Genomic DNA, 15,288 nt, shown 5'->3' on the forward strand with positions numbered 1-15,288 from the left:
ACACACACACACACACACACACACACACACACACACACATGCAGACATCGTCTTCCAGACAGCTCTGCTGCCTGATTCCTCTGGGACATCCTGGTCTTCCGTGCTGGCGATGAACTGAGTCATGCTTCAGGATGGAGGGAGAGAGGATGAGAAGTAGAAAGCTAGAGATGATGGAGGACGGATATTTGAAAATTTTGCATCTACTTTTATTCCCTATACTTCCTCCTTACTGTCCACCTTTTTTATTGATTGACCTCAGTTTGTCATTTGATGGTTTTTTTACACCACGTGTTTGCTCATGTGACCTAAGCTCTTCGAGACCCCAAGTTGTAATTGTATCATTCAGGCCTTCAAAATATGTCATAGCTTCCTTAAAGTCATGTTTGGCAGAACCTTAGTGTATTTGGTGTCTTGGTACTGGAACAGCAGCCCTATCTCCTAGAAATTATGTTTTCTATTATCGTAATAAGGAAATGTTGTTAATTAACATACCTGGCAACTTGCAAGGACATTTATGCTGAACTTATCAGTAAAATGTTCACTGACAACACACATTTGCAATACACTATCCCCTTGTAGTGACTACATCATTACTTAGCTTATTATGGTTATTTTTAGGCATTGGCAATGAAACAGAAAAAAATTACCAGTTCAGAATCCATCAGTAACAGTGTGGCGCGTAAGTAAGCCCTCCATTGATCCATCCAGTCATTCATCTGTTTTCCACTCACCTACCCAAGTCATGGAAAAACAGTGCAGCCCACCATCCTTTCTTTAAGAATATGCTTCCTCTTGATGGATCCTGAGGAATTTTCAGTTCAGTGGGGGAAATGTAATCTCCCCAGCATGTCCTGGGTCTGCCCCAGAGTCTTCCCCACTTAGTGGCACAACTCCAGAGGGAGCAAGCTGCTGGGCATCTTTATTGCCATCTTGAGTGACTCCTGTCAGTATTGAAGAGAAGGATCTCAACATTGAGAGGCGCCTGTTGCCTCAGTTCCTTACTCCGCCTGGACGAATAACTATATATCAAGTCCTACTAATACTTAGGGCTTGAAGCTGTTGGGCCAGACTGAAGATAAAATGGTTAATTGGTCAGAAAGTTACTTTTCTAATTATTTATGGTTCTGTGACCTGGAATGGAAACACAGTTTTATAGCAGCGACCCTTGCGCACTCGGGAGAATATTGTCATTTTGTTAAATTTTAGAAATACACGTAGTTCATCTCATGACACCTCAGTTATCTAGGAGAACATAGAAAGGTGGTCTGCTACTGACAATCAAGCCTACATGTAAGTAGATAGAAAGTATATCCACAAATAGGCCTTTTTCATGGAAAACACCATAGTAATAACACAGTTGTTAATAATAAAATTAATGATGGCTGAATCTCATTTAGCTGCTTCAGTTTCAGTGTCCTGGTGTTGCGCATGCTGTCACACTGTCATGGCTTCATGAGAGGCTTAAATATAACAGAGCCATAGTTAATCGTTATTAGCAACACCTGTGTTTTTTCCATGACAATGGTTTCTTTGACAAATTCCTATTGTGTTGAGTGTAAGAATTATATTGTAGGAAAAACATTTTTTACCCAATGGCTTGGAACAAGAGGAAAGGATACAATTAATTTCAAAATCTTAACTCAATACTGATTCAGTCAGTGCTGCTGACGCGCATGATCAACAGCCTTCTGCAGCCTCACTGCAGGAGATACAGAAATTAGTACTCAGTTACCTGCTGCTGCAGCTGCAGCGTTGTGAAAACCAACACAACCTCCCACTCCAGACAAACACAGTTCCCTAACTGTGTTTCTGAGTGTGCAGCAGTATGCTGTTAAAGTTGTGGCCCTGCTGCAGTAAGCACCCCTATAAATCTGTAGCTACATTTTTTTTGGTTTTATACAAATGGCCCAGCTGTCAGTGGTCAGAATCAGTCTCATGAAAACACATTGTTGAATCTTTAATTCAACTCTTAAGTAGAATGGCAAATCCAATAGTATTGAGTTTTATCTCTTTCAGCAGCACTCAACTGGAGTGCTCTCACTTCTCTTTTACTCCCATCTACCTGTTTGCTCTGTGGGCTGCCTGGCTGTCTATCTGGTCGCCTCAGTCATCACTGCTGTTGAGGCATTCCCTGAATTAGTTTGAATGACATAAACAGTATCTGCATTTTTTGTTGTGCTTGTTTTATCTCATTAATTTTTCTGGGACATTTCTATGTGACACACACAGCCACGTCAGAGTGAATGTGAGAGAAGTGTTGTGCTAGAATGAAACAAAACAACATATTTCCGTGAAGTATACCGAGAGATATGTGGACCCACATAAATCAATACTGTAGCTTGCCATCTTTCTGCTTTAGATGCAAAGGTGATGGGAGAGGAGGTGTTAAAGGCCGATTTCACTGTTCACCTGACAGCACCACCAACATGATTCCTTTTTACTCTGCAGTGTTCACAGCTGTGGGAGGAAATGTTCTATGCGCCCCTATTGACAGGTTGTGAATTATACAGTGATTATCCTGCTCTGTACTGGGTTTTCTTTTTTCCCCAGGTCAAAAAGAAAACCCAGTACAGAGCAGGAGCAGGCTTCAGTAAACTAAAATCTTACAATACTTACAATATCCTTGCTTATTTAACTAATGTGTGTCTGTAGATGATGATAAATCAAATTCATTACACCAGTTCATGGGTGCCCCATACCACAACTTTTGTGGTCAGAGGTCACTATTCTACAGCAAAACTGCCAGTCAGACACACAACAGCAGACCATCATGACCGCTCAAAACAGACCCATACAACGTTGAACCAGAACCAAAGACACTATTTCATTTCAAGTTTTAAGTTTCAGCTTTTTTTAGGAAATATCCCCAATCCTGCTCATGGTGACTGTGAGGGAAATATAATCTGCGCTGTTGGGGAATTGGGAATTTGTAGGTCTCTGTAAATAAGATTAAACAGAGCAACACCAGAGTGTGTTAAATAAGCTAGATAGCTAACCACTGACATTAAGTGACATTAAGTTCTCCACCAGCGTGTGATGCGCTGAACTGGAGCAGCTGAGTGTAGTTCGAACCATGCCTATTGGTCAACATCAACTCTGTAGGGATGTTGGGAAGCGTCCCAGATGCTGTGTCGGTTGCTTTCCACTATGACACATTACACAAGATAGAACTAGTAATTGTTGAAGCACATTTTTACCACTGATCTGTTATGCAGGGCCATTATTGGGACAATGTACAGCCTGATACTGGCATTAAAGGCTCCACCTGCTTGTTTATAGAAATTATGTCATTGAATTTAGCTACTTAATTGCTGTTGCTCCAATAGAAGATCTTCATATTTAGATATTTATATCTATATATCTTAACATATGCAACATATAAAACTCCCACATCTTCTAAGATGAAACCATGGAGGCAAGGATTTCTTGAATTTCATGCTTCAGTCATATGCTGATCAGAGTGAGTCAAATCGAAAGGTAAGTGGACATACTATACATAAATAGGAACATGTCTGTACACACAGAAACAAGCTTGTTACATGTATATGCAGTATATAAGCGAGCTCTCACACATGAAGACACACGTTACGTCAAAGCATGCACCATATGCTTAATGGGCTGTTCACAGCACATCCAGTAATCACCATGGATCCTCTTGTGTGTCATTCAGCATGTCACAGTCAGGCCATCAAAAACCCTGGAGAGCAAAGACACGCTATCTAGCTTTTCTCTGCTTGTTCTTGCTGTCACTTTTCTCTTCCTATCTCTTCGCTCCGCTGTGTTTTTCTTTCTCTTTTTTTCCCTTTCCGTGCACCCACACACTCTTTCAGTTGTGTATTATGGGAGGGTAATTAGTTCCTTCAGTGTCCACCACTCGCTCCCAGGCTCATCCTGTTAAGCACATGCCTGATCAAAGAGCTTCCCACAGGCCACGGGGTCTATCTGCTGGCTTTAGGCTCCGGTAGCCACGAGAGATGGAGACAGACTCACTGTTTGGCTTGCTAATTCTAAATCAATGTGGCTATTTAAGGGTGAAATGCATGACTGCTTGACTTGGCTTCATCTCCGTCAGAAGAAAGCCTCATCACTTTGTTACAAAGACAGGGGAAGGAAAGAGCACATGTCTGGTTAAGTGAAACATTACTGTCAAGCTGATTTCATGTGATTTTCATCATCAAAGGCAAAGACAGTTCTATCTACAATGATTAATAACTTTCTTCTAACTTGAGACAGCTTGAGACAAGTGAAGTGATACAAGACACGACACATTTGGTTGGTAATGACTTACGGAGCAATTTTTGACAATCCTAATGGTACATTTTTAGCCACGCTAGCAGCTCTCAGGATTGCAGGGTTGGTCGGTTCACCACTTTGGCCAGACTGAAATACACCTGCAAGATCGATTGATGTGGAACTTTGTACAGACATTCATGGTCCCCCGATGATGTATCCTAATGACTTTTTCTCTATAGCCCCACCATGAGATTTTGTGGTTTGGAGCGAGATGTCTCCCCAACATTTGTATGTTTTGTCATGTCATTTGATGCAAACATTCATCTAAACCTTGAGATGAATTGCACCATCATCAGATCCAAATGTTCACTTGTCCAATACTTTGGTTCATGAATGCAAAACAAATTACATTCCCATTAGCCTCAACTTAGTGCCACTTAGCAAATGTTAGCATGCTAACCCACAAAACTAAGATGGTGAACATGATTAACCTGCTAAATTTCAAGCATGTTAGCAATGTCATTGAGGCATGTTTGCATTCCTATTTAGCGTTTAGTTCACAAGCACCGCTGGGCCTTATAGAGCCTCACAGAGCTGCTAGCATGGCTGTCTTGTATGAAAATGCAATTTTGCTTGACTTGTTAGCCTTGCTATAAAGTTTTATCACTCGTTGCCTGTTACTTTCATGCACAAACTCATGATTGCTCTCTGTGCCATACAAATTAAATCCCTGTGTTCAGCACAAGGGAGTGGTGTGTATCAACTGAGGTGAAAGGGCAAAGGTTATAATTAACTTCCTTTAAATTAGACTACTTAAGATCTTCAGTTCCAGTGGCAGTGGGGAATCAGGCAAATGACTGTACAAAAGAGAAAAAAAATTGCTTAATTTTTTTGTCACAGTGAACAAAAGGTTCAATTAATTGACTGATTATAATTGCCCTGGTTTCCCTCACCCAATTAGAGGTTCTGGGAGTGCAGCAAATCAGGGAGCAGTGGGCAGTTTTCAAGGCAGGTACCAAAAGCTGAAATTAAACAAGCGTCTCAGGAGAGAGGCCTTTTCATTAAGCTTTAAGACTCAACTCGCCTCTGCCAGTGACCTCAAAAAACTTCTTAAGAGTTTTAAAGCCACTATAATATAAAGCAGCTTTTTACCCATAGAGTACTGGATGTAGATCCGACAGGTTTTTATTTATTTTTAGTTAGTTAACTTGTTAGGATAATTCTGCCTGTTCAAATGAGACTAACAACATGACTAAAGTTAAATAAAAGCAGCGGGAAATGTTCGGCGGAATAAACATGAAGGGGAAAAAGCTGGGCGACCTGATTTTTTATTTTCCTCAGTGGAATTGAAAAGCTTATGCCCCCACTGGTCTGCACCCGGCTGTATGTGCTCTATCTGAACTTGAATTTTAGTAAGACTTCAACCTGACCATAAATTCAAGCCATGAATTTTGACCTTTATATGGGACTAAATTTTGTCAGGAGTCTTGTTTGTGTTTGGTCATTCTTGTATGTGCATCAGATTTTGTGATTATATACCTGTAAAGTTTTTAAAGCTTAGGAAGTGTGTTCTCTGTGTTTCTGAATTATCATTGTTAGAGTCTAAGACACGTCTCTTGACACGCTTCAGATTCAAGTAGCCCCTAAAATAAACAAGTAATACATTCAACTATTTTATTATTTCCCTAGCCCTGACAAATCTGATTTTGTGAACATGAACAAATGAACAAGTCTCCCACATGGAGAAACCAGGCAGACTGTAATCTGAGACGTCTGCATGATATTCATTTATGTGTACTCCCAATGGCAATAAATGGACACACACTTTATGACTTTACAGTATAGGCAGTGAATATGAAATATTTGTTTCAGCATATAGGTTCGAAAAAAATATGTTGTGAATGTGTTGGGTGTAGTGTCTTATGGCAGTGGATGACATGTATATTACTACTAAAGAAGTGTACATATCAGAAATCAGAATGAAGTTAACACCCTTGGGTAAGGGAGGAGATCACACTGACAAAAAAAACATTCACTATGGTTAATTCTGCTGCTGGTATCTGGTCTCTTATTTTTCAAGTTCCCCCCAAAAAGCAACATCCACCTAATTGACTGATCTTACACTCTAGTCATGCTAGGTTAGGTCAACTAGTTTAGTATTCTGCAATAGATCATTGCAGTTTATATTTCTATCATATTTTTTCTATTATATTTATCTTTTTTTTTTATTTTATTTTTTTTACAAGTTTATGCTTAAAAAAAGCCAGCTTTTTTTCTATGAAAACACTCTGTAAGGCAAATTTGTGTGTACAAACCTATGTAACAAGTACATACATTACCTACACAGTATTTTAGTTGTTGTTCCTCAAAGGTATGAGGGTCAGTATTAACACAGGGCATTAACATACAATATCTTTGAAGGGGATGACAAGTAAATTGACAGGTTGTGTCGATTTAAAGGTTGTGAATCAATTTTACATGCTGCTGGTTTGTAGAGAGTTGATTTGCTTGCACAGAAAGAACGTGTCCCATTAAAGAACAATGTTTTATTTAGTTGTTGTCAAGGAAACCTTTTCAGTGAATGTGGCTATTTGTGTGTATATGGGTTGTGCCCCATTTGCCCTTTTGGTGAAGCACATTCTCGTCCATCTCTAAAGTGGTTCACGCACTTCGGTAAGTGCAAGTTTGAAGTGCAGGTTTGGGAATGTGCTGAATAATGTGTGCATCACTTCTTGTATTGAAAGCTGTGATGGGAGAGGTTTTTTTTTCACTTTTTGTTACTTGCTACAGTGATTGTGCCTGAACAAAAATAATCCGTCAATTCAGAATCCAAGGACATACAGTGAGAATGACTTCAAATGGTGTCATGTGATTGGTTACCCAGAGGAAAAAGGTAACAGGGAAAACAGGCCGTTCGTGAAATTAAAAACAAAGAAAGAGCAACATGACAAAGGAAAGATGAGATTAACATACAGAGAATATTAAAGAGACATTATTCCATATTATTCTATGTTTATGTACAAACAGGATTTGGAGCTCTTTGAAGCCACTGGCACAGTGTTTCTGAGGTTGTACTGGTGGTGTGAGTGTGTGCTGTCCCAAGTGAGGCAGCATTTTCTGCATGGACAGGCGTGGGCATATGTGCCATACCAGGCACCGGTGTTACTGGTGGCAGTTTTCCACAATACGTCCAGCCTTACAAAGTCTGCACACACACTTATGCAGACACCCTTTGGCCAACGACACACCATTCTGTTTTGCTTAAAGCGTCTTTTATGTGGAATTTTCCTATAAGCTTGCAGGCTTTCCTTCCCTCTGTAAACAAGCAGCTGAAATTCCTCTCGAAACACACTTTGATCTTTCACAACCTTCACTCCATCCAGAGCAAAGTGATATTGATTATACAGTTCACCTAAGTCAAACTAAAACATGTTTTCCATTTTGCCACTTACCCCTAGTGGAATCTAGGCACGCAGATGCCGTAGGTTAGGCTTTATTTGCCCAGGATATCTGCTGCCACATCTCGAGTACACAGGAAGAATGGGATTGAACAAATTCTGTTCATCATCATTGTGTCACAGAGGTGGAAGAAGTCTCAGAAGCAAATGTCTCTAACTTTCAGGAAAAAAAAAAAATATCTGCATGGATAAATACCTCTAGGGGTGAATGGGAAAATATGCTTTTTGTGATTTTGGTGAACCAATCCTTTAAAAAAGACATTGATTGTGTCGCTTATCTGTAAGTGAGAAGAGTAACAATTTCTTGAAGCTGTTCTGTAGACAGCCAACCAATCAATCAATCAATCAGTTTATTATTTGTCCCAAATGAGAATATGACATAGACATACAATATAATACAGAAACACACAACAGTGTATACACCAGGTTCCTTACACCAATGCAACAACCGTGATCGTCCTAGCTTATGTGAAGCAGGCCATAAATGACCCCTATTGCTACCCAGGCCTATAAATAATAAAACAAATACATTGACCCTTGTAGATTCAGTGTGACTGTGATTTTAACAATGATACCCAATCAACAAACGTAACAAGCATCTCCGTATCTTTGGAAGATTTTCTTTAGCAGACACAAATGTCACAAAATTTTTAGCAGCTGACCTTTCAGTCATAATGAAGCTAAGTCAAATTTACTTGCGCTTTTTGTCTTAAAGGGCTTGATGACACGCCTACTTTGTAACACAGTAAATATAAAATGACAACTCTCAACTTACAGCTCTTACTGAGAACCACAGACAAACAGAAAAACATAAATCTAAAGCCTGGTTTGGGGTCGCTATACAGAGGCATTAGGAGCTCTGAATAAATAAAAATCCGTTTGGCAGCGTCATCCTTGCTTCCAGTTTTTCACAGTGTCTAACCATGGTATGGCAATTAAATAAAAAATCTGCTGCGGTCCAGAGAGCAACGTCCCTGTTGATCTTCAAAAATGTTGACAGGACATTTAGAATGGCACACAAGGTTATTTATTACTGTTTAGATTATGAATAATTTAACTGTGAAGTGTATGGCTTATTCTGCATTATATAAGGCACAGTGGCTAAAGATGGAAGTGTGTAGGAATGTTTGCAATAACACCGAACTCTTCTTCCATTTCTTCTTCTTTGTTTCATTAGGCTGTTATTCATCTAAGGGGGAGGACAGATTATTTCGGAGGTTGTTCAGGAGGTACAACCAGTTCATCCGACCAGTGGAGAATGTATCTGATCCAGTCACAGTGGAGTTTGAGGTCTCCATATCTCAACTGGTCAAAGTGGTAAGAGTTGATAGTGAACCAATTGTCTTTAAACAAAAAAAACATATATTTATAAAAACATAAGGCTCCTTGATTCATCAAAGTTTTCATTCTCACAGGATGAGGTCAATCAGATTATGGAAACCAATCTGTGGCTGAGGCATGTGAGTGACATTTATCCTGTATGTGATGTAATTAGTGATTATATGTACTCAGTGAATTGTACTCAGTCTTGTCTGTCTTTTAGGTCTGGAACGACTACAAACTGAAATGGGCCCCTGTTGAGTATGACGGGATTGAATTCATACGAGTTCCATCCAATAAAATTTGGAGGCCAGACATTGTTTTGTACAACAAGTAAGTTTAAGTGAACAAAGCTCCATGTTCAGCTTGCATTATGTGCTAAGAGACATGACTATTTTCAAGCTTTCTTCAGTAATCATTTAGTTCCATTGTCTGTGAAAAGCTAGACAATGTGTGACCGATCTGCTATAGTGTAAGCTTGCATATTTCCAAAAGATAATTTATGCTATACTCATCAGATGGCTTTATTATGTCATTTAGAAACAGTAGCATGATGTGGTTTTTGTTTGTCTGAATGAGTTAGCCTTTAAGCTGCTATATGCTTATGTTATTTATTTATGCTCTCCATCTCCTGACCTTTTGATTCAAATGTTGTAATGGCCTTTAAGTGAAATTACATTTACATCTCTGTGAATGTGCTCTCTCACAGCGCTGTAGGTGACTTTCTTGTGGAGGACAAGACCAAGGCTCTGCTGAAGTATGATGGCACCATCACCTGGGTTCCTCCAGCCATTTTCAAATCCTCCTGTCCTATGGACATCACCTACTTCCCCTTTGACTACCAGAACTGCTCCATGAAGTTTGGCTCCTGGACCTACGACAAGGCAAAGATCGACCTGGTGCTGATTGGCTCAAAGGTCAGAGGGAGTCTGTGGGTCACAGGGGAGAGATTGTGTTTGTGTAGCAGTTGTGCATATTAGAAGGAACATTTTGGTACTGAGCCTAAAGTACATTTTCACGTGCTCATATCCTCTATTCAGACAAAAAGGCAGTAACTTCTATTAAATCCAATTAAAACATTCAGTGAGGTCACAATTTACCAGTGGAGACTTTTGAACATTTGAACAATTGATTAAAATGTTTCATCAGGTGAACCTGAAAGACTTCTGGGAGAGTGGAGAGTGGGAGATCATCGATGCACCAGGATACAAGCATGACATCAAATACAACTGCTGCGAGGAGATCTACCCAGACATCACCTACTCCTTCTACATCCGCCGCCTGCCTCTCTTCTACACCATCAACCTCATCATCCCCTGCCTCCTCATCTCCTTCCTCACAGTGCTGGTCTTCTACCTCCCATCGGACTGCGGCGAGAAGGTCACCTTGTGTATCTCTGTGCTCCTCTCCCTCACTGTGTTCCTGCTGGTGATCACTGAGACCATTCCTTCCACGTCACTCGTCATCCCACTGATCGGCGAGTACCTCCTCTTCACCATGATTTTTGTCACGCTCAGCATCGTCATCACTGTCTTCGTGCTGAATGTCCACTACCGCACCCCGATGACTCACACTATGCCGGAGTGGGTAAGGTCCGTGTTCCTCGGGTTGCTGCCCAGGGTGATGTTGATGAGGCGGCCGATCGACCAGGGCTGCTCCTCCCCTGCCAGTATTACAGGGGGGACAGGAGGAGGAGGAAGCGGTGGAGGAAACAAGAATAGAAAAAACAGCATAGGAGGAGGAAGTGGCTCAGGAAGTGTAAGTGTTGGGGGTATAACTGGGGGTGTAGCGATGGATAGTGGTGCAGGAGGAGGCGGGGCCACCTCAGCTGGCGGCTCCATGAACTGTGTGGAGTTTGGTGACATGAACCGTGACATGAACCGGGATATAAACAGGAGGTGCCCCTACAGAGGCAAGGAGGTACCGACTCCTGTCCCTCCTCCAATGGCGCCACCCCCCCCTCCCCAAGCTCCCCAGGCTCCCCAGGCTCAGGGCCCCCAGGAGTCAGAGCTGCCAAAACTGCAAAGGTCCCTGAATGCCCCTTCACCGGTCAGCGCTGTTGTTGCCTTCTCCGTGGTGTCGCCAGAGATCAAGCAGGCCATAGAGAGTGTGAAGTACATCGCAGAGAACATGAGGACACGCAACAAAGCCAAAGAGGTACAAAATCAAACTTGAGTTGTCTGTGTTGTAAAGCTGAAACGATTCCTTGATTAGTCAGTTGACAGAAAATTTATCTGCAGTTATATTGATGATCAATCAATCAATCAATCAATCAATCACTCAATTCTTTTCAAGCAAAAATGCCACAACATTCTTCTTGTTGTCACCTTAATTGTAAATATGTACAGATTGTTATTGTCATATGTGATAGTAAATATTTTGACTCAGACTGTTGTTCCAAAGAACCCGCCCGCAAAAACAGCAATTTGAGGACCTCATCTTGGTCTTATGGAAAAACAGAATTTTTTTTGCTACTTTCTGACATTTCATAGCACCAACAATTAATCGCGACAACAATTAGCAGATTAATCAGTAATGGAAATAATAGTTAGTTGCAGTTCCCCTACTGTTTTGCCATTTGCAATAAAGATGGGAAAGCTTTTGTGTATGTTTGCACTTGGAAGTGTGTGGAAGTGGATAGCGTTTAGCAGGCGGCTGTGGTTCAGGAGGAAGAGCGGGTTGACTGTTAATCGAAAGGTTGGTGGTTTAATCCCGGCTACCCCAGGCTGCATGTCAAAGTGTCCTTGGGCAAGATACTGAACCCTGAATTGCCCCTGGCGGCTGTTCCGCCAGTGTATGAATGTTAGTTTCTTTTTGAGCACTCACGCTCAGTGTGTGGATGTAGTGTAAAAGCGCTTTGAGTGGTTGAAAAGACTAGAAAGGCGCTATACAAGTACGGAGCATTTACATTTGTTTTCTCCCTTGAGTTTTGGTATCTCGAAGCAGAGGGTCTAATTACCCTGTAAACCCATGACTTAGTTTCACACTTGACAAATCCCCAAGTGTGCAGTAAGTTGAGGCCCCTTCTTCCTCCCATTGAAGTCTGCATAATGAAACAAGAGAATTACTCTTGCTTTAAACCAAAATATTTTTTTATATAATCACTGAAAATTGCCAGTATGTGTAGAAAATTGCTTTGTCTTGTACCAGGTGGCATTGTTTGCATGTTCACTCAGCACTGTTGGAAGATTTTATTACTTGTTCGTAGAACAAAGTTCACTGAAAACCGCATTACTCTTCCTGGAAATGTAGGGTTATTCACATCCTTTTCATTTGTGAGAATAATAACATTTAAACATGACATTTTGTGTCAAAGCCAAATTCCATAATGTTTCTTATCTTAAAGATAATGCAAACAGAACAAAACAAAAGGAAGGTGTGAACTGTTTGTGTGTGTGTGTGTTATATCTGCAGTGTGTACATTTACCTAGCTTAGCAAATGGTGTAAAAACCATTTTCACGGAGCTATATAGGGAGTGTAAAGCTGCTTGTTTGTTGCAGATGGAGGGCTTTGTGTACGCCTCCTGCACACTCTGGATGGCCCTGATACGTTTATTGCTTCAGCTCCATCTTTTCTTAGCAAATCTGGAATCTGTCTTTGAGGCATACAGAACAGCCCCCTGAACTGCCTCCTCTATAGGCAATGGTATTTCGGTCAGCGCAGCCATGATCCTATTGTCTGCACCTGACTGAATACTCATACTATATGCACACATACTGTACAAACTACTCCAACAATAGCCAGATGCATGGTGGTTCGCTCTGCCTCTCCTAGACAGAAATACACAAACTAATAAGCATAAACACACAAACACACACACACACACCCCTTGCAGCCACAGAGCTGTTGTGTTGACACAATGATGTCGAGTGAAAGTGAAAGTTTGTGCCGCTGTTGGAAATTTCACAATTACCATTAAGCAAAGGTCGCTGGGAGTATTTTAGAGAGGAGAGAGAGCCTGGTGCTCTGAAATATGAATTTGTGTACCATAGATATTTCTATTTTTTCTACTTATACACGCAACTAAATTCTATTCTTTTCCTCAGGTGGAGGATGACTGGAAGTACGTCGCCATGGTCATCGACAGGATCTTCCTGTGGGTTTTTGTGACAGTGTGTGTGCTGGGAACAGTGGGACTGTTCCTCCAGCCACTCATCAGCTTCTTAAAATGAGACGCTTGTCTTTGTCCCGTCTCTTTCTCTATCTTTTTGTCTACTTCTGTCTGCCTCTGGATCCCACTTGAATTTCTTTGGGAATTATCCTTCCTGCAGCTCTTTCACATCAAAAACCGGGATGTCGTCTTTCTCCCTTTCTGGCTTTTTGTTTCTCCTCTATCTGTCTCATGTTCTTCTCTGGGACTCCAACATCAGCCGTCACTTTTAGCCCTCAGTCGTCTGTTTCTTCACGTGACTTACCCTCATTTCCCCATTTCTCCCTTACCTCGCAGTGTCAATGTGCACGCAGTGCTGTTATCCAGTCTCCTCCTCCCCATTGCTGTGTATTTTCTGACGTGATTATCACATCTGCTCTCCTTTCCTTTCCTGTCTTGTCCCTTGTGTTGACCTGCCACTGCCTACAGCTTATCTCTTCAAGATTGTCTTGTCTCCAATTGTGTCTATTCTTTTCTGCATTTTCAAACTGTCTATTTTACTGAAAATGTCTTCTCAGTCAGTGTTACTGTACAGTCTTATACAATGTTTAACAAAGTCAGGTAATAATTTAAGTAATTCTTATTATAATTACTATGGAAGAACCTTTTAAGATACAAATCAAATCAAATCATTTTGCAGTAGCACTCCAGGGGTGTATTCATTGTAAGCCAGTGCAATAAATACAATACACTTGTCCATCTATAATTTCTGGTGAAAGACAAATACTTTTCTTTTGTCAATCTTCTGTGTTTCCCTGTACATATGTTTGTAAAATACAATGAGTTACGCATGGCTTCTTAGAATGAGTGCAGGCTATGGCTGCACACACATGATGTGCTTTCCACATGTGGTCACACTAACTATAATTATGCATCGCACATGAATTCACAACTCCACTGCAAACTTACATTGCATAGAAAAACTTTGAATTGCACTATGTAGATTCAACTTGTAAAAAAAAGTCTTAAAAAGGCCAAAACGGTCTCAAGTCATTTGTAACAATAAAGATGTTCCTGGGCTCAAACTCTGTGTGGAGTGTCACTTATCCCTGTATCTGTGAGAGGTTTCCTCTGATGCTCCAGTTTCCTGCTATAGATAATTGTTTTATTTTTAACATTTCAGTAACTGCTAAGCCATTGTGCCATGACAATAAAAAATCAAAAATGTTGCAACAATAAAGGTTTTACATGAGCTGTCTGTTCAGTACACAATAGAATAGCAGTTGTACTGTAAATTTGCGTTTCCTGTTGTTTAGTAACAAGCAGTTCTGGTCAAATGAATAACTATTGAGACAATATTACCAGCCAATGTTTTTCTAAGAAATTTTACTTCACTCTGACCGTTTTTTTAGCCATTGTTCTTGAGCTTCTATAGGATTAAATGCAAATCTTAATCAAAAAGCATAATTTTGCATAGCTGGAAAGACTTCTACTGTGGACTTCTTTCACTTCTGTAAGTGTTAGTGTTAGACCCAGAGATCTGTCAGTGACAGATGGATGATTCTGGTGTCTGTTTTAAAAAAAAAATTATATAACAGCCTTGATGATTGTTTGAAAATCTCTGTGAAAGGCCTCTGTGAGTTATGAAGTGAAGGTTTCATTAACAGCGGCACCAGCAAGAGACTCCTCTGAGAAAATGTGTGTGAGAAACTGAACGAATATTGCTCAGTCACTCACACACAAAACAATACAATACACACATCTTTGAGCGAGACATTTCGACTTCTGCGGCTGGGTCTCACAATTACAAGACTGCACTTGTAGCAGGCAGGTGGTCACAGTTTTGTGTTACGTGTAACTCAATTAGTCTGTAGCCACTGGTCAATGACTGCCCACTGAGGAGGGCACATAACGGGGGGATGGGAGAGATGAACACAGGGAGGGAGGAGTGATGACAGAAAGGGGTGAGGTGACTGGGGAGGAACTACCAGAAGTGTTGGCTCAGTTTGTTTGGGTCCTAATATGAGTCAGCCTATAAAACTCCCAAGTGCCCAAGACTGGAGACTGCAAAGAAATGAAGACGAACTGTGAGTTAGAGTCCATGTGTCATACATAAATACTTTCCAGGCCAATGTGAACGGTCTTTATCAATTTATTTCAGACATAGAGCAAACGTACATCACCCT

General features: G+C 40.8%; 1 protein-coding gene across 1 annotated transcript in view; it reads left to right on the forward strand.

The window, feature by feature from the left end:
- LOC123957654 (neuronal acetylcholine receptor subunit alpha-3-like) overlaps positions 1 to 14,171 on the forward strand; it is an 18,978-nt gene extending 4,807 nt beyond the window's left edge. Inside the window, exons 2-7 of the mRNA XM_046030620.1 lie at positions 8,869 to 9,008; positions 9,107 to 9,151; positions 9,235 to 9,344; positions 9,721 to 9,928; positions 10,161 to 11,168; positions 13,059 to 14,171. Of these exons, the coding sequence (XP_045886576.1) occupies positions 8,869 to 9,008; positions 9,107 to 9,151; positions 9,235 to 9,344; positions 9,721 to 9,928; positions 10,161 to 11,168; positions 13,059 to 13,184 (1,637 nt within the window). The 3' untranslated portion in view covers positions 13,185 to 14,171. The remainder of the gene's footprint in view (positions 1 to 8,868; positions 9,009 to 9,106; positions 9,152 to 9,234; positions 9,345 to 9,720; positions 9,929 to 10,160; positions 11,169 to 13,058) is intronic.
- Positions 14,172 to 15,288: the final 1,117 nt, after the last annotated feature.

The sequence above is a fragment of the Micropterus dolomieu genome, linkage group LG19, assembly GCF_021292245.1.
Source record: "Micropterus dolomieu isolate WLL.071019.BEF.003 ecotype Adirondacks linkage group LG19, ASM2129224v1, whole genome shotgun sequence".
NCBI classification, from domain to species: Eukaryota; Metazoa; Chordata; class Actinopteri; order Centrarchiformes; family Centrarchidae; genus Micropterus; species Micropterus dolomieu.